The sequence below is a fragment of the Macrotis lagotis genome, chromosome 2, assembly GCF_037893015.1.
Source record: "Macrotis lagotis isolate mMagLag1 chromosome 2, bilby.v1.9.chrom.fasta, whole genome shotgun sequence".
In the NCBI taxonomy this organism is placed as follows: Eukaryota; Metazoa; Chordata; class Mammalia; order Peramelemorphia; family Peramelidae; genus Macrotis; species Macrotis lagotis.
This window is the reverse complement of record NC_133659.1, coordinates 113,084,223-113,109,072: the sequence shown is the minus strand read 5'-3', so window position 1 is coordinate 113,109,072 and position 24,850 is coordinate 113,084,223. Positions and strand designations below refer to the sequence as shown.

General features: G+C 36.7%; 1 protein-coding gene across 2 annotated transcripts in view; it reads left to right on the top strand.

Moving 5' to 3' along the window:
• The window catches only part of RD3 (RD3 regulator of GUCY2D), a 54,211-nt gene extending 52,181 nt beyond the window's left edge, over window positions 1–2,030 (top strand). For both annotated transcript variants that reach the window (XM_074222607.1, XM_074222608.1), the window contains exon 3: window positions 356–2,030. In XM_074222607.1, coding sequence (XP_074078708.1) covers window positions 356–653 — 298 coding nt within the window. In that variant the 3' untranslated portion in view covers window positions 654–2,030. The remainder of the gene's footprint in view (window positions 1–355) is intronic.
• Window positions 2,031–24,850: the final 22,820 nt, after the last annotated feature.

Genomic DNA, 24,850 nt, shown 5'->3' with positions numbered 1-24,850 from the left:
CCATTACCTCTCAAGACACCACATTTCATTAATTATTAATACGTTTCCTTACATCAAACTAAAATCTGCCTCTGCAATTTCCATCCTTTGCTCCTAGTGCACTTAGACCAAGAAGTTTAAACTCTCCCTTGTATGACATCCTTTCACTATGCTAGCACACAAAAACACACACATACACACACACACACACACACACACACACAGAACCTTTAATAGAAACTGGGATTTGAGCTCCCTCAAAGAAGTGGTCAAAGAATGGCCTTAGTAGCAAGAGATAAAATATATGTTATGAAAACTGTATAAAGTTAAACCTTAAACAATATATCCTGCCCTCCATCTCTTGCTCTTCTCCTAGGTTTCGGCAGCTCATTGCTGAGTATGAACCAGAAGTCCATGAGGTATCCCAGCTCTTCCGCTCAGTCCTCCAGGAAGTGCTGGAGAAGATGAAGGAAGAGGAGGCCGTCAGGAAGCTGACCAAGCAGTGGAACACTCGGTCCCGGGGCAGCCTCTCCCTGACCACCTTTAGGACCCGTTCCCGTATCTCCCCATTTTCCAGTGACATCAGGACCATCTCAGAAGATGTGGAGCGGGATGTCCATCCTGCTCCCAGGGTCTGGAGTATGCCTGAATTCCAAATACAAAAAGACCAATAACTAATAAAAAGGAGTTGGAATCCTAGGAATGACTTTGTTAGCCAGGTTTCAACCACAGATGCCACTTTTTTTTTTCCTCCCAAGCACTTTTTACCTACCCCAGTTTTTCAGGCTCTCCTTATCCCATTTCTGAAACTCTGAAACACCAATAGAAGTAAGGAACCATTGAGTAAATAAATGATAAAGGTCATTTGGTGTTTAGGGACTTATTTACACAGGACTAAGTCTGTCACCCACTGAACAGTCAGAGTGTAAGAAACAGACAAGACTGAAAGACCCCTATATTGCATGAATCTTTAAAAGACTTCGTAGGGGCAGCTCTGTGGTGCAATGGTCCTGGAGTCAGGAAGACCTGAGTTCAAATTTGGCCTCAGATCCTTAATCCTGATGGCTTTGCCAAAATTAAAAATAAAAAACATTGTAGCCAGGGTTAGGATTATTTGGCATAATCCCAGGAAACCAGGACTAGGGAACAGTATCTGAGACTTTAGGTCACTGTTATTGTAGCTTTCCCTAGAAATAAATAAATAAAATTTAAAAAGACCAAATGGAGGAGTCTCCTACCTCAGACTTCATTAGCAACAAATATAAATGGGTATACAAATGTTCCCAGTCCCTATTCCTATCTCTAAGAGAAAAGGGATCACTTTGCCTTCCTGCTGAGACCTCTAATACCAGAGTTATGGAGTTTAATTATTTCTTCATCCTTCTCTGTTGACTTTTGCTGTTGAGGGGTGCCAGTTCAATCATTTTTATTCTTTGCAATTTCTTTTCTTTTTTTAAGCTAAACAAGTCAGAGTTGGTTGAAACCTTAGAGTGAGCTAGCTAGTCCAAACCCTTCATTTTATAGATGAGGGAAATAGGCCTGGTGAGGTTAAGAATCCTTCTATCTTATCCTGACAGGCTGTTCTTCATGGGCCATTTGGCAATTCCTCAGTTCCTGAGCCCTTTAGCTGTGGGCTATGACAGAGCAGGACCCAAAGGCCATTCACCCTCTATCACTCAAGTCCCCTTCTCCCTCAACAAAACATTTAAGAACCTAGCATCTTACTGGAGCAGGTTTCCTCAAATCCTTTGATTGACATCTTGCCAGACAGAACGACAGACAGAACCCAGGATATAACCAATTCTCAGAAGGCCTATTAGAAAAGTAGAGCTTATAGATTGCAAGGGACTATAAAGATCATCTAGTTCAAATCCTGTCCCTCACTTTTAAATTTCAAAAAGTGTTTCATTGAATTGTTTGCCTTTTAAAAACACAATCACTTCAAAATAAATTCAACCACCTCCTCAAAAGCTGTTTTAATAAAGTGACTGAGACTTCAGCTTTTAAACAATCTGCATCTAGAGACAGACCATCACCTCTTTACACCAAGGAAGGAGGCACATTCTAACATCGGTCATCAGGAATCATCCATTGATCATTGCATTTGATCTAAATTCTGTTGTCTTTTAATATTGTTTTCATTTATATCATTGTAGTAATTATGTACATTGTTTTCCTGTTCTTTGTTTTGCTTCAGTTCATAAAGTCTTACCATGTTTCTATGAATTCTTTTTTATTTGTCATCCCTACAATTTCATCCTTGGTGAAAAAACTCCCTTTACTAATGCAGATCAGCAATTCATCTGTAATTGAGAATCTTTGGAAACTCTCTCAAAAGTTAAGAGACTTGCCTGCAGTCATACAACCATTAAATGTCCTCCTGACTCCAAAGCTAGCCAGCTATGATCCTCTGCTACATCAAACAGCCTCTTTTTCCTTACTGCCCAATAATAATGCACCTCATGCATATACCACAGTTTGTTCAGTCATTCCTTAAACAAACCTACTTTGTTTCCAGTTTTTTAACCACTACAAGAAGTGGCACCTTAGATATTCTAATCTAGACCTTTCTTTCTATCATTGACATCCATGGCATACAAGATCAATAGTGACTCCCTGAGCATGATCAGTTTAGCAACTTTTCTCATAAAATCGCCTTATTTTCCATACTATCCAACCCTCATTTTACAGTTGAGGAATCTAAGACCTAGAGAGAAGTGAATTTATCAAGTTGGCACAGTATTGGCATAGTGTACTGGACCCGGATCAGGAAGACTCATCTTCATGAGTTCAACTATAATCTTAGACATTACTAGCTGAGTGATCCTGAGCAAGTAACCTTCATTTTCCACATCTGAAAAATGAGATGGAGAAGGAGACTGAAAACTACTCCAGTAACTTTGCCAAGACAACCCCAAATGGGGTCACAAAGAATAGTATATAACTGAAAAATGACTGAACTGAACTAATACTAAGTAACAGATCTGGAATTTCTTTGATTCCAAAGCTAGTTTTCTTTTCACCATTCCACATATCTTCTGTATGATCTGTAGGAGAATTATCCACTTTGGGGATGCTCAGTAGCGAAATCTTTGATCTAAGGCAAATGACTGGTGAACTATCAGCACAATCAAGATCTATCTTTTTCTATTTGTCTACTTGGTCAAAAATGCAAATTAAACATGTCGGTTTGAGCAAAGATACAGTAGGAGGAGGAAGATTAATCTAGAAGTGGGGAAGGAGTCATAGATAAAGCATTCCAAAGTCAAGTAGAAATGGTTTGGGGGTTATCCTGTTTAATAGTATGGATAATTGAAAATCCAGTTAAATTGCCTATCTGGATCTGAATAATTGCTGAATAATCCCTACCCTTTGCTTGCACAGACATAGGCAGGGATGTTTGTACCTGTCTGATAGTCTGACCTCCTTCCTTTCAGTTACTTAAGAATATATTCTCACCTTAGGGAGAATGATTTCCATTTTTCAATTCTGTAGCAACTTTGTGGAGGGAGAATGATATTATCAAGCACAGAAATGGATTCTTTCCACAGCCTGGAAGGTTCTATGGAGGCACACCGCCAGGGAACATTTCCCTAAGGGAGACATACAATACCATGAAATGTATTCAAGCTTTCATCAGGATTCAGTGAGGAAAATCACAAGTGAAACTTTTCTTGTTTTATCCTCAAGTAAGGGATTGATGATAAGAGATTTTAGGCTCTAGGTGGAAAGGATATGTATTCAAAACATAGCTGAAAATAAAGTGAAGATTCAGAATAAGAGATTTAATAACTGGTTCTCTCCCAGGGGAACTACACATGATAAACTTTTAAGTTTAATCTGAATTATTGACATTTTCTCTATCAATCAGTAAACATTTAAAAAGCCCCAGACTGGGAGGGCTGGGTGTACAAAAAGAAGCAAAAATAGTCCCTGCCTTCAAGGAGCTTGCAATCTAATGGAAGAGGCAACATGCAAACAAATTTTTATAAAGCCAGCCACCTACAAGATAAATAGAAAATAATTAAAAGAAGGAAGGCACTGGAATTACAAGGATTTAGGGAAGACTTTCTACAGAAGGTGGAATTTTAACTGGTTTTTAAAGGTAGTCAGAGCAGAAGAGGAAGAGTATTCTAGGGTCTCAGGATAATTGGAGAAAATGCTCATAGCCAAGAGAACAGCCAGGAGACCAGTGTCATTGAATCCAAGAGTATGTATTGGGGGGGTAGGCTGTAAGATTAGAAAGGTAAGAAGGACCTAGGTTATGATGGACTTTTAATACCAAAAAGAAAATACAGAATTTTTCTGAATGACATATTTGGACCCATGTTTTAGGACAACCTTTTCAGTGGGGAGTGGGGAGAATGGTTTGGAGTGGGGAAAGACTTCGTGGGGGGAGCTGATTAGGAATGAAGTGATGAGGTCCTGAACTTGAATGGTGGCAAAGTCAGAAGAGAGAAGGGGGCATATTTGAAAGATGTTAAAAGAGGAAATTGGCAACAACTTGAATATGAAGTGAGAGAGATTGTGAGGAATCCAGGAGGACTCCTGGGCAGTATACCTGAAGTGCAGAGGAGATGATATTGCCCTCTATTTTAATAGGAAAAGTAGAAGGAGGAAAGATAATGAGTTTATTATTGAGATTAATGAGCTCAAGGCATCTACTGGATGTTCAAGTTGTTCTAACAGTTCAAGAACACAGTTCAAGAAGTCTGAAAGCAGTTGGAGATGCAAAGTTGAAAGTCAACAGAAAGATTGGAACACTTTCTTACAGTATTCTAGAATCGATATTCAACAAAATCAAGTCCTTGATTTGTAACATTTGTTGATTTTCAAGATGTTAATACTCACATTGAAAATTTGATAATCAATTCATATATGAGGTAAGATCTGGCAGCAATACCCCTGTATGTTTAAGAAATAGAGGGATTTGGAAAAGAAACAGTTGTGCCCCATTCTAAGAAAAAACTGTGGCATAAACTCTGTACTTTCCTACAAACATTTTTCAAAAGCCTATGCTACCTTAGGATCCATAGGGATAAAAAAAAGACTTAAATGAAATAGCCCCCTCCCCATGAGGAGCTTGTATTCTTTAATAGAAAATAACATGGATACATTGAGATTTCTGTCATGTTTAACTCTTTATGACCTCATTTGTGGTTTTCTTGGCAAAGACTGGAGTGGTTTTCCATTTCCTTCATTGGTTTGTTTTACAGATGAGGAAAGTAGGGCAAACAGTGACTTGCCCAGGTTCACACAGTGTGGTCATATTTAAACTCAGGAAGATGAGTTTTCTTGACTTCAGGCCCAGTACTCTATCCACTATGCTATCTAATTGCCTTTATTTAGGTATATATGAAATAAATAGAAGGTAATTTAAGAGGACCACTTATATCTGGGGGAGATTAGGTAAGAGGTGTAGTTCAAGTTGATCTGTGTTTAAGAAATAGAGGTGAAGAGTAAAGGCATACTAGAAATGGTGGACAGCCTTTGCAAAGGTTCAGAGATGGGATACGAATGTGCTATTTAGCAAGACCACTTGTTAAATAGACATAAAAGGGGGTGATTCCTTGTATCATAAAAAAGTCTCATTACACATGTTTTAGTACATTTAAAATAAAAGGAAATTTATATACTTTTTCAGAAACTTTCTGTTTTAAAAAGTGAGGTAGACATGCCTAGAGAATCAGAGGATTCTTAAACAAAAACAGAATTGGAAAAGACAGCTAGACAACCATTCCACCTCTACACAGAAAAATCTGCCAACATTTATTGTCACCAAGTACATAGATACCCTACTTAGTGACAGTGACCTTTAAGTCAGAGAGGACAAACTTATACCTTAAGACTTTCAAAGGAAAGCATCCACAATGTCTCATGTAAACAACCAAGGCAAGAAGGGCTTATCTAAGAATAATAGGCAGAATTTATCAGTATCATTGACTCTAAGGTCACAATGATTATTTTCTTTATTATGATTATTAGTAAACTTGATCAGAGCGCCCCCATGTGTCCTTGCATTATAAGATTATTTAGAAATTTTAGATCTTTCAAAGGACACAGCAGCACCTTTAATCACAGCATCCACTCAATTTATACTGTCCTTCTAAATTACTTTGAGGTTGTTCATGGGTTATTTATGGAATTCTGGCCTAGGAAGTCAATGTTGAAGCCTAGAGATGGTTTGATACAATGGAATGAGACCTAGATTTAGAGAGAGGTCCTGAGTTTGAATACTTCTCTACTTATTATTGTTTGGGCAAATTTGTACAAGTCATGTATTCGATCTAGATCTCAATATCTTTATCTATGTAATAAGGGGGATGGACTTGATGGCTTCTGAGGGCCCTTTCCATTCTAAATCCACAGTCATAATTTAGAATGGAAAGGGCCCTCAATGTTGCCAATTAATTCTTTTATTTCCTATCCTGAGTAAACACAGGAAGGAAGGAAGGAAGGAAGGAAGGAAGGAAGGAAGGAAGGAAGGAAGGAAGGAAGGAAGGAAGGAAGGAAGGAAGGAAGGAAGGAAGGAAGGAAGGAAGGAAGGAAGGAAGGAAGGAAGGAAGGAAGGAAGGAAGGGAGGGAGGGAGGGAGGGAGAAAAGGAGAGAGGGAGACAGGGAGGAAGAAAGCAAAACTTTATTAAGCATACGCTGTAGGCTAAGCCCTGAACCAAGTCCTTTAAAATATTATCTCATTTGATACTAACAATAACCCTAGAAGTTATCCCCTTTTATAGTTGAGAAAACTGATCCTTTTTCCTTTGGTTTTTAGTAGAAGTTTTTATTATTATATTTAGAATAGACTAGTTAGATATAATTTAATTTTAGATGATTCAATTTTAGTGTTAACAGAGAGAATAAATAATTTCATTGTCCTCCCCTCCCTTCCCACTCACCCTCTGTTATAATCAATTTTCAACTATGTCCTATTTTGTTTAGTTGTTTCAGCCAAGTCCAACTCTTTGTGACCCCATTTGGAGTTCTCTTGACAAAATATTGAAGTAATTTGCCATTTCATTTTTTCCCTCATTTCACAGAGGAGGAAACCAAGGCAAACAGAATCTCTCAGCTAGGAAACTTCTGAGATTTGAACTCAGGAAGATGAATTTTCCTGACTCCACTCCTGGTACTCTCTCTACTGTATCACCTAGCTGCTATTGGAAAAATATTTTAATCCTAGGGGTTTTCCTTTTTTCCATTTAGTTGCTTTTCCATTCACCAAACTATGGTCAGAGAACAAAACATAAAGCTCAAACAGTGCATCCTAAAACCAAATAGGATTGAATTTTTAACCATGAAGTATTTATAGTATAGTGCAAAAAGAACTAGACATGGGAGCAAAAGCTGAAGTCCAGAACCCAACCTAGACAGTTACTATATTTCTGAGGCTATTTACTCATTTATAACAGAGCCAATATTTGTACTTTCTGCTTCAAAGTTGTGGTGGGGGGGGGGAAGCCTTAATAAACTCGATGAACACTGTAAATGTAAATCCTTATTATTGTTCTCCCATTCATTGTTGAGGATCATTTAAAATTGAGAACTACATCTTGGTATGTCATGTTACCTTTCAGCTTAACCTATTCCAGATTAATTAAACCTCATTCCTTTAACCTTTCCTCAAAAGCCTAGTTTCTTAAATCTTTTCTCATTTTCTTGGTTCTCTTTGGGACCTTCTATAAAGTCTCTGTCATTATGAACAGATTTCTAATAAAGGTCAGATGAATTTATTTCCCCTCCAAAAGTAGTTTGCATGTAATTGAATGGCTTTTGATTACCTGTTTATTACACAATTATTTATCATCTTTACTCATTGGTGTTCAGATGGTGTGCTGGATTGCTCTCTGTGAAGATTACTGCAAATAACCCATTAATATGACTGCTCAGACTACAGTATTTTGCAGACAAAGGAAATCTGGGGTATTTATTACAAACCCTCCTCCCTGGGTGAGATTATGCACTTTTCTGCTCCTTCACTGCAATATCTACTCATTCCATACCTTGTCTTGTAGACTGGTCATCACTCAAGTGGTAGGTTTTCTAATGACAAGGCAAAGGCTAAGACTCTCTGAAGAACATGTTGCCTCTCCGCAATGATACTCCACCTGTCATAGAACATTCTTCATGCTCCAAAACTCTATTTCCTCAACTGAGTTTGTTCTAGCCACAACTAGTTATGGTTCCGATTCTCTTATTCATGTACAATTTCAGCCACATATAGTTCTTGACCAACAAAAAAGGATAAGTGTTTATTTATTTTGCTTCTTCTTCGTAACAGGATCATCAAATTTTTAGAACTGGAAGAGACTTCAAGATCATCTAAACTCACTCATTCCTCAAATTAAGAAACCGAAACCCAGAGTGTTTAAGTGACTTGTCTAAAGTCAAATGAGTAATTCAATATAAGTTCTTCTAACACTAAATTTAGTCCTTTGCCTACTGCACTGTACTTCCCCTTCCCCCAATTCTCATAGGAATACCTCAGTAGTGGTATTTGCAGTATCCAAAAAATGCAAACTTTAATGCCTCCATAAAAGTTTTTTTTCTGCATTCTAAAGATGTTTTCCTAAAGAGATACTGCCTGACCCCTTGGTCTACAATTCCCAGAGCCTTCATACCTCACCTTATCTATCCCTTTGATGTTTGCAACCATCTAATTCTCAGCAAAAATCAAACCATCTCAAGGCAAAGGGGAAGGAAAACACAGACAACTACCTTTTCTTCTCTCATTCTATACTGCTTAGATGTCATTTACTTCTTCCTCTGGCTTAGATATCATTTTCAGTTGTTATAGTCCCACTGAAACTGGATGCCAACCAATAAAAATGAAAATCCAAATGGCTTTGTTTGTTGATTTGAGCTGTGGCAGACTACTGATGAATAATGCACACAGGCTCATTGCCTACTGACAGATGTCCTGAGTCCCCATTTCCCCAAATGACAGGAGGGTTAGGAAAGGGCATGTATAATTTTGGCAGCTGAGGAAGAGACTGCAACCCAGATTGGTGGAAAGATGTCACCTCTGAGCAGTACTATTAGCTCCTGATCCAGTTAATGCGGAATTGAAGGGGACTGGGGGTAGGTGGGAGGGGGAAGATGTGAAGAAAGACTTTTCAATCAACAAATCATGTGAGCACCTATCAAGTGCAGAGATCAGTACTAGGAAGCAAGGGAAAATTATATTCTTTTTTGGAACACAAAAAAGTAGACTGTCTCTTGTACCTCCCACATACCTTCTGGAACCCCCTCTAATCTAATTCTCAGGGGACAGGATTGAGTTTAATAAATACCATAAAATAGTGACTTAGCATCATTCAATCTTTTGACCCTTTGCTTTAGACCTTTAGAAGGTGGAACACCAAAGAATTTGTTGCTCAGTTTTGCCCCTGCCAACCACCAAAAAAAATTGTTAAAGCTCTTCCCTATCCTCATCACAAGTTGGCATTTCTCTCCTTTTAAAACCTGGCTAAATGTTGTTATCCAGTCATTTTTCAGTTAGGAATGAATTTTTTGTGACCCCATTTGGGATTTTCTTGGCAAAAATACTAAAATGACCTGTCATTTCCTTCTCCAGTTCATTTCACAGATAAGGAAACTGAGGCAAATAAGATTAAGTGACTTGCCCAGGATCACATAGATAGCAGTTGTCTGAGGCTGGATTTGAATTGAGTTCTTCCTGACTCCAAGTCTAGTGCTCCATCCACTCCTGCAAATGTAATAAATAAATAATATAGGTGCTTAATATTTACTGACTTGGAGTAGATAGGTTGCCCAGTAGATAGAGCACTGGCCCTGGAGTCAGGAGGAGCTGAGTTCAAATCCAGCCTCAGACATTTAATAATTACCTGTCTACCTTGGGTAACCCCATTGCTTTGCCAAAAAAAAAAAAACCCAACAACAACAAAAAAGGAGAAAAATATATTTATTGAATTGAATCTATCCATGTCCTTTAGGGGCATGTGGTTTTTTTATTATCTTTTATTATTGTTCTCCCAAGTGTTAGTAACCTCAGCAGCAATTGTATATGGCATTTGAAGGTTTAGAAAGTGCCTTCCCAGGGGTGGCTAGGTGGTGCAGTGGATAAAGCACTGGCCCTGGAGTCAGGAGTACCTGGGTTCAAATCCGGTCTCAGACATTTAATGATTACCTAGCCATGTGGCCTTGGGCAAGCCATTTAACCCCATTTGCCTTGCAAAAAAAACTCTAAAAAAAAAAAAAAGAAAGTGCCTTCCCTCTGCTTTAGACACTGACATAACCAGGTCTACCCATGTGAAGGCTCTCCCCTTGATCTGGGAGAGGCAAAGTGCTAGGTAATGAAAGTACTTCAGAGAGACCATGAAGACTGCAAAGAAGTTCTATAATTGGTTCTAGTCTGCTAACTATGTGGTTGGGAAGAACTTTTTTGAGTTGGTTGAAGGACCAGAAGTGGAAGATCTTTCAAAAGGCCTCCACTGGTTTCCTTTATTTTTCACCTGTCTTTCCTTGGTTAGACTGATATGCTGATGGTATCAGACAAGGGTTGTCCGCTGTAAGAGGAAAAGCTTTCTCTACTCTTAGGTTGACTTAGATCCTATAAAAACAAGTCTTGGGCCTTCACCTTGCCATTCACTCCATTTCATTTTGATCTGATGAGTTTTAAAATGTACGAAAGTAAGCTTCTTGTAGTTTGAGAATCTAAATCTATTCCAGGTTTTGTACGTCTGGAGTGATATAGTTGTGATGAGGATACATTTGTGGTTATGCTACATCTTGATATAAAATTGGTAGGACCCATAATATTCAGAAACTATGCTAAATGATTTCTAGAGATCAAGGTGGAGGGGAGGCCACGTGGTGCAGTGGATAGAGCACCAGCCCTGGAGTCAGGAGTACCTGAGTTCAAATCCAACCTCAGATAATAATTAGCTAGCTTGGGCAAGCCACTTAATCCCAGCAAAAACCTAAAAAAAAAAGAGATCAAGGTGGAATAGGGGAGAGTATGTTCTTGAAATATTGGGGGAGAATTATTTGTACATTTGTTCTTACTATATCTTTGAAGTAAATATCCTAAAAGCTATTTAATATTGTGGCAAAAATGGAACTGGAACACAAGTCCCTGGTAGCTGATAGTGAGAAAATGCAACTGGTCAGGGCTTTAGCTGATGGCTTCAAAGATGGTCCAAATACCTCAGGGTACCCTCCTGGAACCCAGAGTGGGAGATGCAGCAGTCTGATTCTGGGATAGTGGGCTCAGAGTGTATTTGCTACATCAGCAATAATCCCATGAGATTGGTAATGAAAATATTATTATCTTTATTTTATAGATGAGAAAACTAGCTCAAAGAGTCTAAATAATTTGCTCTTCATGGTCACATAGCTAGCAAATTTAAGATAGAAACACATGCACAAGACTGATGAAATGTAGAAAGAAAAGACTAAATGGCTCTCATTATTATCTTTTATAATCAAGTCCTGGCTTCCAAGCAAGGGATTATTTTAGCTTATTCCATTCCTATGTTTTCCTTCCTTCTTTCTTGGCATGGATCTTGATGTTTATGTTTTGTTGTGTGATAAGCATTTAACAAATGTTTGTGAATTAATTAAATAATGAATACATACACCAAGTTCCATCTGCCCTGCCCTTCTAAGCTCAGCTCCTGACTTTCAAAGGTCACAGAATGTTAGAATTCAGAGGAACCTGGGAGATCATTAGTCAGACCCATTCACTGGCAGATGAAACAGAGAGATCAGATAGCTTTCTCAAGGTAGGTGGTGGCAGATGGCCAGTTAGTGACAGTTGAGGTTAAAAGTTAGGTCTTCTGATTCCCAGTCATCATAGTACATGCCCATTTCTCAGGGAGGCAAAATCTCATTTAAATTAGTAAGTGATGAACCATCACATGAAAAACACAAACAGGATCCTGATTAGTTTCTCAATTGCTAGTCTTTATTGACTGACAAAAGACCAAGTTTTCTGGCATTTTCTTTGTGAGACTATAAAATAAGTAGATTGGGGTGGCTAGGTGGCACAGTGGATAGAGCACTGGCCTTGGAGTCAGGAGTACTTGAGTTCAAATCTGGCCTCAGACACTTAATTATTACCTAGCCGTGTGGCCTTGGGCAAGCCACTTAACCCCATTGCCTTGAAAAAAAAATCTAAAATAAGGAGATTGATTTCCATAAACCACACAAGAAATCCAGGTTCATTTCTTTAGTGTCACATTTTGTCTATAAAATAATGCAAATATTTTATCAAAGCAATTTACTCCATTTGCCTTAGACAGGCGGTGTCAAATTCAAATAGATCCCTGATTTGCTACATATTGACTTAAGAAACTACAAATTTATTAGCTTTGTCGTATTTTTATTTATTTTATTAAACATTTCGCAATTACATTTTAATCTGATTCAACCTTCAGCAATTAGGTCCTAAGTTCGACATCTTTACTTTAGACATATTAGTCAAATAATTTTCTTCAAAATGAGAGTAATGTAAACTTTAAGTGTACAGCTATCCAATTAGAAAAGTCCTATGTGGATTCATTTTTCATTAAGGTATGAAGAAGCTTTCTACTTCTCCTACAACTGAGATTTGAATAAAAGTGTTTTCTTCTAATAAAACACAATGGACTTAACTCTTTTTTTTTTTTGGCAAGGCAGTAGGGTTAAAGTGACTTGCCCAAGGTCATACAGTTAAGTTATTATTAAGTATCTGAGATCACATTTGATCTCAGGTCCTCTGACTCCAGGGTCAGTGTTCTATCCACAGGGCCACCTAGCTTTCTCTAAACCAAGACTTAACAATTAATAATTAAATTAATTTAAGATTGTCTTTGACCATCTGTTTTCCCTTTTTTCAAATTCTCCTTTTCCACTTTGGGGAATAGGAAATCATCTCCTTTTTATATTCTTTTTTAAAATTAAATTAATCTTTTGTACCATTCTAAGTCCCAAACTGTCTCCCTCCTTTTCTCCCCAACCCCACATTAGAGAAGGCCACCATTACACACACACACACACACACCGTAGTATTTATCTTCTATTTATTGATTCTATTTATCAGTTCTTCCTCTGGAAATACATAGCATCTTCCTTCATAGGTCTTTTGTAGCTGATTTGAGTATTTATAACACTCAGAATATCGTAGTTGTTTACAGTTATTTTTGAAAAACATTGCTGTAACTGTATTCTCTTGGTTCTGCTAATTTCTTTATTGTTTCATATTAAGTTTTTAAATGTTTTTCTAAAATCAAGCTGCTCAAAATTTATCAATACAATAGCATTCTAAAGCAATTTTTTACCTCAAGTTGTTTAGCCATTCCCCATCTGATGGGCATTCCCTCAATTTCTAGTTCTTTGCTACCACAAAGAAAACTATTTTAAATAGTTTAGAATTACATTGGTTCTCTTTTTTCCTGATCACCTTGATAAAAAGACTTAATGGTGGTATTATTGTTGGGTTTAAAGGTATACACGGTTTTAAAACTTTTTGGGCATAATTTCGGTCAAACATTTCAAAATGGTTGAATCAATTCACAGTTCCACTAATAACACATTAGTGTTCCATTTTTCCCATATCCTTTTTTAACATGTCATTTTTTTCTCTTTTATCAGTTTAGCCAACCTGATAGAGTGAGATGATATCTCAAAGTTGTTTTAATTGCAGTTCTCTAATCAATAATGATCAGAGCTTTTGAAAATATGACTACAATATAGATTTGATTTCTTCATCCAAAAACTGCTAATTTATCTTCTTTGATATTTATCATCTGAGGAATGACTCATATTCTGATAATTTGACAAAATTCTCCATAGGTTTGAGGTATGAAATCTTTCTCTCAGAAAATATCTGTAAAAATCCCCCCCCAATTTTCTGCTTTTCTTATTATCTTGTCTACAAACCCTTTTTAATTTAATGTAATCAAAAATTATCCATTTTACATTTCATAATACTCTCTATCTCTTGTTTATCCATAAATTCTTCCCTAACCATACCTCTGATAAGGTCATACGGTCCATATTTTTCTAATGTAATATCTTTATGTCTAGGTTATGTATTCATTTTGGTCTTATCTTGGTGTAAGTGGTGTAAGATATTGGTCTATATCCAATTTCGTCCAGACTGCTTTCCAGTTTCCTCAAGAATTTCTACCATTAGTTGTATATTCTTATATAGTTGGCTATCTCCCTCACTCTCCTTCCTTTAAAGATTCTTGTCTTTGTAATATTTTTACTAGGGCAATGGTGAGGTCAATGAGTGCCTAGTCCTTACAGAATGAATAATATGCTACTACTAATCCACATGGACGCTTGGTCAGCTTTCTGGAAATGTTAAATGGGGATACTTTTCCCTCCTTGCTTCAGGTATCTTCCTTGTTCACTTACTGTGAATTGTGGTGGGTGAGGAAAGCACTACTGTGGGATGCCAGGTCATTCAAAAGTATAGAATTCTTTCTCCACCTCAGCAACTATGTAACTATGCATACATGGAACCATTGTTTATTTTGTCTATTTATTCTTTCCAAATTTTAGGTGAATCCAAGATATACCATATTTCTCCAAAAAAAGAGAAACTCATTCAATATCAACACATAGAAGTAAACTTTGTGCTAGGAATATTTGTGGTAATCACTTTAACTTTAAGAACACTCTCCTGAAAACTGATTAGGTTTATTGAGGGGATTGCATGTCCAACTTTGAAGGGAACATTTTTGTATTTCTGTCCTTTGTATAATTATTTACTTTCTCAGCATCCTTGATACTAATTAGTTTACCGATATTTGGGGGGACATATTGGATGAGGACTTGTGTTTGATAGTATTAGAAACTCCTAATCCTTTAGAGTTATCTTTGAAAACCTTAGAGGGGAAGTGGTAACCATGCACTGGGGATTGAGCCTGCTGGTGTGATTGAATTGGAAGAATAAACGTCAGAAGCAATACTGTACACATACTTAAATACAAACATATATACATACATATATTCCATTTCATTCTGACAAGTTTCATACTTTACCCAAGTAATGCTTTAATCAAAATTCAATAAACTTGACCAAACACTATTCACATGGTTAATATTTAAAGTATGAAGTCATGACAAAATTGAAAGATGTAACGTTCTTTTAAAAATAACATCATGCTTTGGTCCACATGTTAGTTAAAACTGTTCTTTCTTTTTAAATCACTGTTAGGAGAAAGGCTTGATGGCACAGATAAAAGGCTAGCTTCCAAAATGACGCTGATGGAAAAACAAAAGGCAACAATAAACATAAATAATAAAATATGTTGTGCTCTCTCCTCAATCAAAAGAAAAGAAAAAGGGGGATTGTAATATTTTAATTAGCCTTAAAATATCACAAAAAGTACTTTGAATGGATTTTAATTCTTGATTTCTAAATTATATTATGATCACTTGAAGAGACCATGGTGCATCATTCTACAATGATGCATTTTAATTTCCTGACAAAAAGATAAATGTTCTTTTGTAACCAAAGATGTTTTTATTGCTTGAGTAAATTAAAAAATAGAAAAAGTGTGTCCTCTACTGGTATATTTGAAAATTTCACCACTTCTCACAAAAGAAATGCTTTTCCTTTTGACATAACAACTGGAAGTCCAAGGTATGGATAGGAAAACTACACTGGATTCACATTTCTATATTGCTATAATTTCAGTTTGACAAAGCTAAAGAAACTAAATTTTCCAGCTAAAGAAACTAAACCTTTAGACTGACAGAGTGCTGTCTGGGGTGGGGGAAGCAAGACTGGGGGGAAATTGTAAAACTCAAATATCTTTAATAAAAATAAATTTAAATAAATAAAAATAAATTTAATAAATTTATTGTAATATATTATGGAAATAATTATTTTGTTCCATAAATTAAGACCTTTTTTTAAAAAAAGAAACTTGTAAGGAAACAATCTAGAGAGGAGAAAGCATTATTCAACTGATTGTCATGATATACTATCTCATTGACAATGGATTATGGACAGAAATTCCAAAGTTTACAGTCTCTTATTATCACTTCTAACAGATCTAATGGAAATTTCTTATAATGTCAGATTTATATATGTGAGCAGATATGATCCAAATAAGTACTCATCCAAATATCTAAATAATCATCCAAAAGTCTACGAATAGATATTTAGTCCAAAAGTACAAGAGGCAACACAAGTTTTAAGTTAGAGATGTCCCAAGTCTTAGAAGCTACTTTTCTGCTATCTCAATGCAGGATACAGTATAAATATCTTTTTTTTCAGTTCTATATTCTCTCCCTCCTTTTACTTCCTCCCCTCATCTGCCCTGTGCTAATATCTTTATAGTTCCAGGACATTTTTGGTTACTAAGATGTACACAGTGGAAAACTCCTGCAAGTAACATGATATTGGCTTGTGCTTTAAAGAAAAACAGTATATTGAATAAATGAAACTTCTGTTCCATTTCTATAGGTGAAAAATAAGTCTTATGAAAAGAGTTGTTATTTGAGTTACATTTTTATTTTCCCTGACAGTCATTACATCTAAACTTTAAAAATCAGTTCATATGGTAACAAAGAATGAGAAATTGTGGGAATCCCCCAAAATTAAGGAATGGCTGAAAAATTTGTGGCATATGAATATAATGCAATACCATTTTGCTATAAGAAATTATGAGCAGGCAGATTTTAGAAAAACTTGGAAAGACTTACATTAACTGATACTGAGTGAAATGAGCAGGACCAGAAGAACATTGTACATGATAACAGCAACATTGTATGAAGATCAACTATGATAAAATTTTCTCTTCTCAGAAATCCAATGATTCAAGATAATTCCAAAAGAGTTGTGATGAAAATGCTAACCACAACCAGAGAAAGTACTACAGAATCTGAATGCAAATCAAAGTATACTAATTTTCTTTTTTTTTCCTGTTTTTTTTCTTTCTGGAGGTTTTCCCTTTTTGTTATGATTCTTCTTTCACAACATGAATAATGTGGAAATATGTTTAATATGATTCTATGTAATAACCTATATCAGATTGAATAAGTGAAGCTTCTGTCCCATTTCTTTAGTAGCAGTAGTAGACTGCTTGCTATTTTGGGGAGGAGAGAAGAAAGGGAGGAAGAAAGAAAAATTTGGAGCTCAAAAGCTAACAAAAATGTTGAAAACTATCTTTACATGTAATTAAAAAAAATAAAATGCTATTAGGTGCAAAAAAAACCCCAACAAGCCCCAAATGTTAAATGTAAAATAATCAATTTACAAAGTAATATTACTGAACATAATGTCTTATTCTCAATATCAAAGTTTATTCTAGGTTGTATCTTTAAAGAACATAGAGCATAGTGGAAAGGACACTGAAGCTGAGGTCTGTAGGCTTGAGTAACATTCTTGGTTCTGACTTTCATATGGTTAAGGGCAAGTCACTGGATTCCATTAAGCCTCAGTTTTTTCTCATTTATAAAAAGAGGATAATGATATTTAGATTACCTAAACTTTAAATTACTATATAAATATTATTCTCAAACCACATAAATATTTATTTTTAAAAACTATATAAATGTTATTTTAAAAACTCAAAACATTTTATCAGACTCCCTGAAGGCAAAAACTGACTCCAAGATAACATTTCTTCATGTCCACAGCATTTGGCACAGTGCCTGGTCTTTGTTGGCTGTACCATCCAGTTAATAGTAGAGTTGGTTCATCAGAATTCTAAAGCCCTATGAATAAAATAGGGACTTTTTGTTTTGATAAAATAACCTAGAGAAGAGAGTGTCATCAATTTCCATCTAATACGAATTGGATCTTACTTCTAATGATAAATACTAATTTTTAAAAAACTAAAACAGAATACCTGGATTGTAGTAAGCATTTAATAAATGCTAGTTGACTGAGAGTCATTAGTCCTAAGAATCACTCATTCTAAGAATAATTTTAAAATCTATATGGTGAAAAATTAAATTAGACGTAGCTAACTTCAGTTACAGAAACTTGATTCATTCACTCATTTATGAAAAATAAGATTTTATTGAGGATGGATAAAGGGACTCCATTGAAATCCTATTCTCGTGTCTCATACAATATGGGGAACCTTGAATTCTTAACAAATATGATGAAGGAATCTAAGATACATTAGAATCTATCCAGCTGGAAAGGTCTGGTGACAGACTGTATATCTGTTATCTAATAACCATGTTAGATAAGCTTCCAGTGGCCCATTACCAGATTGGTTTCAGGGTGATGGATCAATCAATCAATTAATCAACCAATCAATAAATTCATTTATCTATCTATCTAGATATTTATTGGGGGGGTTTTGTTTGCCACAGAAGCTCTCAAATACCTACTTCTAAGTCATAGAGAAGTCACAAACTGGATCAGCAGAGAGGAAAGACATTTCTGAAGTACTTAAAGGAGAATAAAAATGAACACCCACAAGAAAAAATTATTCTAAATTTCACATACTGGTAAATCTTGGGTGCTCATCCTGAAGGCTGTTTTACTTATTCAGCAATTTCCATATTTGAAATGCTTCAAATCAGTCAATCCAAAATACATAAATTAATGAGCACTTGAAATTTGGTACAGAAAAAAGCATTTTCAGATATAGCCATTATGAACATTTGTTGTGCTAGTCTTTACAATTGGTTGTATTTTTTTTTACTTGGGGGAGGAGATGGGAAGAGTAAGGAAGGTAAGAATAAGCATGCCAAAAAGGAAAACAGAAAAAGAGGGTCATAAAAACTTTTTTAATGCACAGAAAAGCATAGAGCAGTCCACTGCTCCATCTACTACTAGAAAGAATCAGATAAGTAGGAAAACTTTGATTTTTTGAAAATAAGGTTTTTATTGATGTTTTGGTTCTTGAAAAATCACCATAATTTCCCCCTTCCTCTTTCCAGAGATCTAGACCATATAACAATAACATTTTTTTTAAAAGAAAATAAGAGAAAAAAACTGAAAATATGTTCAATGTCCAACACCTGTAAACCTTCCACCTCTGCAAAGGAGTGTGTTGAGAATGTCTTTTTATGTTTTCTTTCAAGTCACGTTTGTTCTTTATACTTTTACAAAGTTAACTTTCAATTTGTGTGTGTGTGTAGTTGTCTTTTCCACTTATATTATTGTACATTGAGTGTTACTTCACTCTGTATCAGATAGTGTAAATCTTTCCATGATCCTCTGATTCATATTAGTCATTTCCTAAAGCACTGTAATATTCCATTACATTAATGTACCAGTTTATCCAACCATTCCCCATATGATAGGCATCTACTTTATTTTCAATTCTTTGCTATTACAAACTGTGATGCTATAAATATTTTGGTGTATAATGGGACTTTTTCTTACTGTCCTTCTTGGGGTGTAAGCCCATGGAATCTCTGAGCCAGAGTATGATCATTTTAATAACTTTATTCACATAATTTCAAATTCCTTTCCAAAATGATAATACTTATTTTTAGCTCACCAATAATGCACCATTGTGCCTATCTACCCACATTTCCTCCAATATCAATTCTTCCTATTTTGCTCATTTTTGCTCAATTGTCAAGGTATGAAGTAAAATTTCAGTATTGTTTTTATTTGCATTTCTTTTATTATTGATAATTTAGAGCAATCTTTGATTTGGTTGTTAATTGTTTGCAGTTCTTTTGAGCTGTTTGTTCATTTCCTCTGACCACTTATCTATTGAGGATTGATTTTATTAATGTTTGTAGGAGTGTGATTTTTTTAACCTGAAGACTGCTTTAGCTTCATCTCATAAATTTTGGTATGTTGTTTCATCATTTTCATTTTTTCATATAATTATTATTTCTATGAATCAAGATTTTACTTTTTTTGTTTGTTTTTTTACAGGGCAATGGGTTTAAGTAAATTGCCCAAGGTCACAGAGCTAGGTAATTATTCAGTGTCTGAGGTCAAATTTGAACTCAGGTCCTCCTGACTCCAGGGCCAGTGCTCTATCCACTGCACCACCTAGCTGCCCTCAAGATTTTCCTCTTAACACCAATGCTTTTTAGTGAGTAGGATCCCAAATAATATTCTCACCAGTTTGCTTGACCCACTCATAATTTAGGTTTTCATTATTAAGATTCCATTTGGATCTGTCTTTTATTTGGATTCTCTGAATTTATAATCATTTTTATTTATTTTATTGTGCTATGATCAGCAAAGGTATTTACAGTAATCCCTTCCCCCCCCCCCCCCAGTCTGAGGTGGTAGTGGTGGTAGAGAGAAGTAAACCCCATACATTGGGGGGATACATTTGCATATTTGTGGTTCTACCTTTTGAAGTAAATATTCCTTTGCAAAAGCTTATCTGTTGTTAGTGACCAAATGGAAACAATGGACTGCTCTACAATTGGGGAAATACCATCAGAGAAGATTGGAGCCATTTGCAAAAAAGCCTAGATACTTTCCCAATCCCTAGAGAACTGGAATACTAGAGAACTCTGGGAGGAGAGGTGAAATATAAGCCATCTGGGTTCTCAAGTAGTGATGGACAGGATAGTCAGTGTTACGGATATTTGTGATAAATATAAATATAATATATATATATATATATATATATATATGAGTTAGAAGGAAGACCCAAAGGTTCCAGTAGGCTCTTCTAATAACAGTAGGCTTTTAATAAATGTTTTTAACTGATTGCTAAACATATTATCCTAGCTCTGAATGTTAACTTTCTAATCACATAAGTATCTGGATTTTTGCCAGCCTTTCAAACATTTGTTTCTAAATAAGATTCAATCAGTTTAAAATTTTTTTAAAGTATTTTCTACTAAAGTAGTAGAAAAACTACTTGGGCCCATTAAATACTTTCTGGATAACTGACTGAACTGGCTACCAAACAAAATTAAATTAATTACAGACATTATGTTACCCTGGTAAATAAAAATATATTGAAAAGAAGCAGTCTTTCTATTCCCCTGCTGAAAATTATTACTCACAGTGAAAAAGAGTATAAGTAGCTATTTGAAAAACTGAATTACAGTATTGCTTTCATTTTTCCATAATTGCACTCATGCTTAGCAAGTTCAATGTTCAGAACTTATTGTGGGAAAAAAAAATCTGTCCTTTCTCCTTGAGTGCTATACTCTATCACATTCATCAACTAAGAGTTGTCCAACACACTTACCACTGTCACAACGTGTCAAATCAGTAACATTATCTGATGCTTTTGACCATGGTCCAATAAATTAGGGCAGGAGAGCCTTTTAGGAAACATTCATTCAGATGATTTCTTTTGTATAATTTGAGGATTTAACAAATCTACTGAAATAAGACTCTCCTCAGCCTTGCAGATAGTACAGCTCATAACTATTGATGTCTGTTTCAATATTGTCTTTGCATAGGTTACAAGTTAAATCGACAAAGATTATTAAGCATCTATTATATGCTGAGCATTATACTAATAATGGAGTGACACAAAGCCAAAAAATAATGACTTCTCTTAAAGTAGCTCTCAATCTAATGGGGCCAAGTTCACCCACTGCATCCTGGGCATTGCCAGTTGTCTTGACTGTTGTCTTGCCATTGTATCTTAAAAACTCTGGAGGAGAGGGTAAGGCTAATAAGTCTGTGCAGTTCTGCCTCCTTTAACCCAATTCAGAGGCAGCTAGGTGGTGTAGTAAATAGAGGAACTGAGTTCAAGTCAGACCTCAGATACCTAACACGTACTAGCTGTGTGATCCTGGACAAGTCACTTAACCCCGAATGCCTCACCAAAAAAAATTAAATTAAAATTTAAAAAATAAACCCAAGTCAAAGCATAATACACTTGAGCAGCTGACCAGTCATTCTACTGCCATTCTACCACTATCTGCTGTCTTTCTGTAATCAAGCTGTTCTCATTTCCCCAGTGGGGACTGCTACTATTTGTAAAGCTAACTTCTTCTGAATGGCTTATCCAAGGCTGTCAATCTTATGTAGCAGAGGAAACAAGAGGAGTTAGGGGGTGATGACTGGCTCTGGCTAGAATAGACTCCATGGAGGATGCCTGGGGTGGGACCCCTTGGTCCCTGGGACCAAGGACCATCTGGAGCTGGAGACCCTCAAGTGACATATTTGTCCTAGTTCTTTTCAATGGGTAACATTGTGTTAGGGCTTAGTATCAAAAGATTTTTTTTAATATTTATTTATTCTCTTTTTGTACAAATAATGTTTTTTATACATTAATAAAATATTCTTGTTTAAGAGTAAACAGAATACCCCTCCCCCCCACAAAATATAGACTTGCTTGAGCAATAATGTAAAGGGGAGAGAAAAAAATTAAAATTAAAAAAATAATAGCAATAATTGTAGGTATAGCCAGGTGGCACAATGGATGGAGCACCAGCCCTGGAGCCAGAAGTACCCAAACCCATATCTGGCCCCATACACCCAACAATCACCCAGCCGTGTGACATGCAAGCCACCCCCAACCCCATTGCCCTGCAAAAACCAAAAAAAGAAAAAAAAGACCCCAAATAAAATAAAACAGTAATAATAGTAGGGGTGGCTGGAAGGTGGACAGAGCATTGGCCCTTGAGCCAGGAGCACCCAGGTCCAAATCCAGCCTCAGACACCCAACAATCACCCTATGTGGCCCCAGGCAGGCCACCCAGCCTCATTTGCCCTACACCCTCCCCAAATAATAATAAAAAACGTGCTTGAGTCTTTGTTCCAACACCAACAACTCTGTCGTGGGTGGGTCACATTCTTTATGGTAAATCCATGGCAAAAGTTACTTCCATATTTTTCCACCGTTGCCACTAATCGCAACTCCCTCCTTTCGTATTTCTCCACTACCATGTACTATATTTTCTCTCTCCTTTCACTCTGACTCTGCTGTAGGGTAGCTGAGTGGCACAGCAGACAGATCCCTGGTCCTGGGGCCAAGAGGCCCCGAGCCCCCCACCCCCACCCCTTAGGCCCAGCATCCACCTGGCCCTGTGGTCCCAGACAGGCCTTGCAAGAAGTAAAAAGGAAAATGTGTTATATCTGACCACTCTCCCCGCCATGGTCCATCCTCTCCTCCATAACTCACATCACCCCCCCTTCCCCCTGTCCCCCTCTCTCCTTCTTACTCCAGATGCCTATACCCCATTGAGTATATATGCTGTTTCCTCTCCTAGCCACCTCTAATGAGAGCAAAGATTCCCTCATTCCCCCTTGCCTTCTCCCCTTCCATATCATTGCAATAACTCAGTGTAATAAAGAATAATCTTATTATATGAGATATCTTGGCCTATTCCCCCCCTCTCCTTTTTTCTTTCTCCCATCACATTTCCCTTTTTTCTATTGACTCCATTTCTACACCGTATTTTATTTTCAAATTCAGCTTCCTCCTGTGCTTCAACTATAAAAGCTCCCTCTACCTGCTCTATTAACTGAGAAGGTTCATATGAGTATTATCAGTGTCATTTTTCTATGCAGGAATACATGCAGTTCATCATCATTAAGTCCCTCATATTTCCCCCCTCTCCTCCAATCTCCATGCTTCACCTGAGTCCTGTATCTGAAGATCAAACCTTCTGTTGAGCTCTGGCCATTCCAACAGGAACATTTGAAATTCCTCTGGTTCATTGAAAGTCCATCTTTTTCCCTGGAAGAGGACATTCAGTTTTGCTGGGTAGTTGATTTTTGGTTGCATTCTAAGCTCTTTTGCCTTCCGGTATATTATATTCCAAGCCCTATGAGCTTTTAATGGAGTTGCTGCTAAGTCCTGTGTGATCCTGACTGCAGCTCCATGATATTTGAACTGTGTTCTTCTGGCTGCTTGTAATATTTTCTCTTTGACTTGGGAGTTCTGGAACTTGGCTATAATATTCCTAGGGGTTGGATTTTTGGGATCTCTTTCTCGGGGGGATCGGTGGATTCTCTCCATTTCTATTTTGCCCTCTGCTTCTAGAATATCAGGGCAATTTTCCTGTAGTAATTCTTTGAAAATGATGTCAAGGCTCTTTTCCTGATCATGACTTTCAGGTATTACAATAATTTTTAAATTATCTTTCCTAAGTCTGTTTTCCATATCAGTTGCTTTTTCAATGAGATGTTTCACATTTTCTTCTAATTTTTCATTTTTTGGGTTTTGAAGTAATGAGTCCTGATTTCTCATAAATTCATCAGTCTCCCTGAATTCTATTCTTTGTCTGAAGGATTTGTTTTCCTCAGAGAGCTCTCTTTTTCCATCTGGCCAATTTTGCTTTTTAAAGCATTCTTCTCAATAACTTTTTGAACTGTCTTATCCATTTGACCTAGGCTGGTTTTTAGCATGCTCTTTTCTTCAGCATTTTTTTGGATTTCCTTGACTAGGCTGCTGACTTCATTTTCATGTTTTTTCCTGCATCTCTCTCCTTTCTTTTCCCAGTTTTTCTTCTAACTCCCTCATTTGATTTTCAAAGTCTTTTTTGAGCTCTGTCATAGCTTGAGCCCAATTTCTGTTTTTTTCTTGGAGTCTTTAGATGCAGGAGCTTGTGCTTCCTCATTTTCAGACTGAGTATTTTGATTCTTCTTAGGCTCATATGCAAAATATTTCTCAATGGTCTTATTTCTCTGCTTGCTCATTTTCCCAGCCTGAGCCTGGTTTTGGGGTGTTTCCTGAGCTTTTGGGACACTCCCACAAGGGTCTCAGTGTGTGAGGATCTGTCCTCCCTCCAGGTCTGTGAATGACCATATGCACCCCCCTCTGCCACGGGGCTGAGGTGCCCCACCTGATTTTTCTATGGCGGGGCCTAGACCACGATCAGGATCTGAATGTGTTCAGAGCCCCAGAGTCCTGTTCCAGGGGCAGAGGACAGAGCTCTGCAGTCTCTCTCTCTCTCTCTCTTCACTCCCCTCCCTAGGTTCAATGGGCTCATGCCCTGGGGGCTCCTGCTTACCGACTCTGCCTGCTTCTGTTCCTGGATCTGGGCTGCAGTGGCCAAG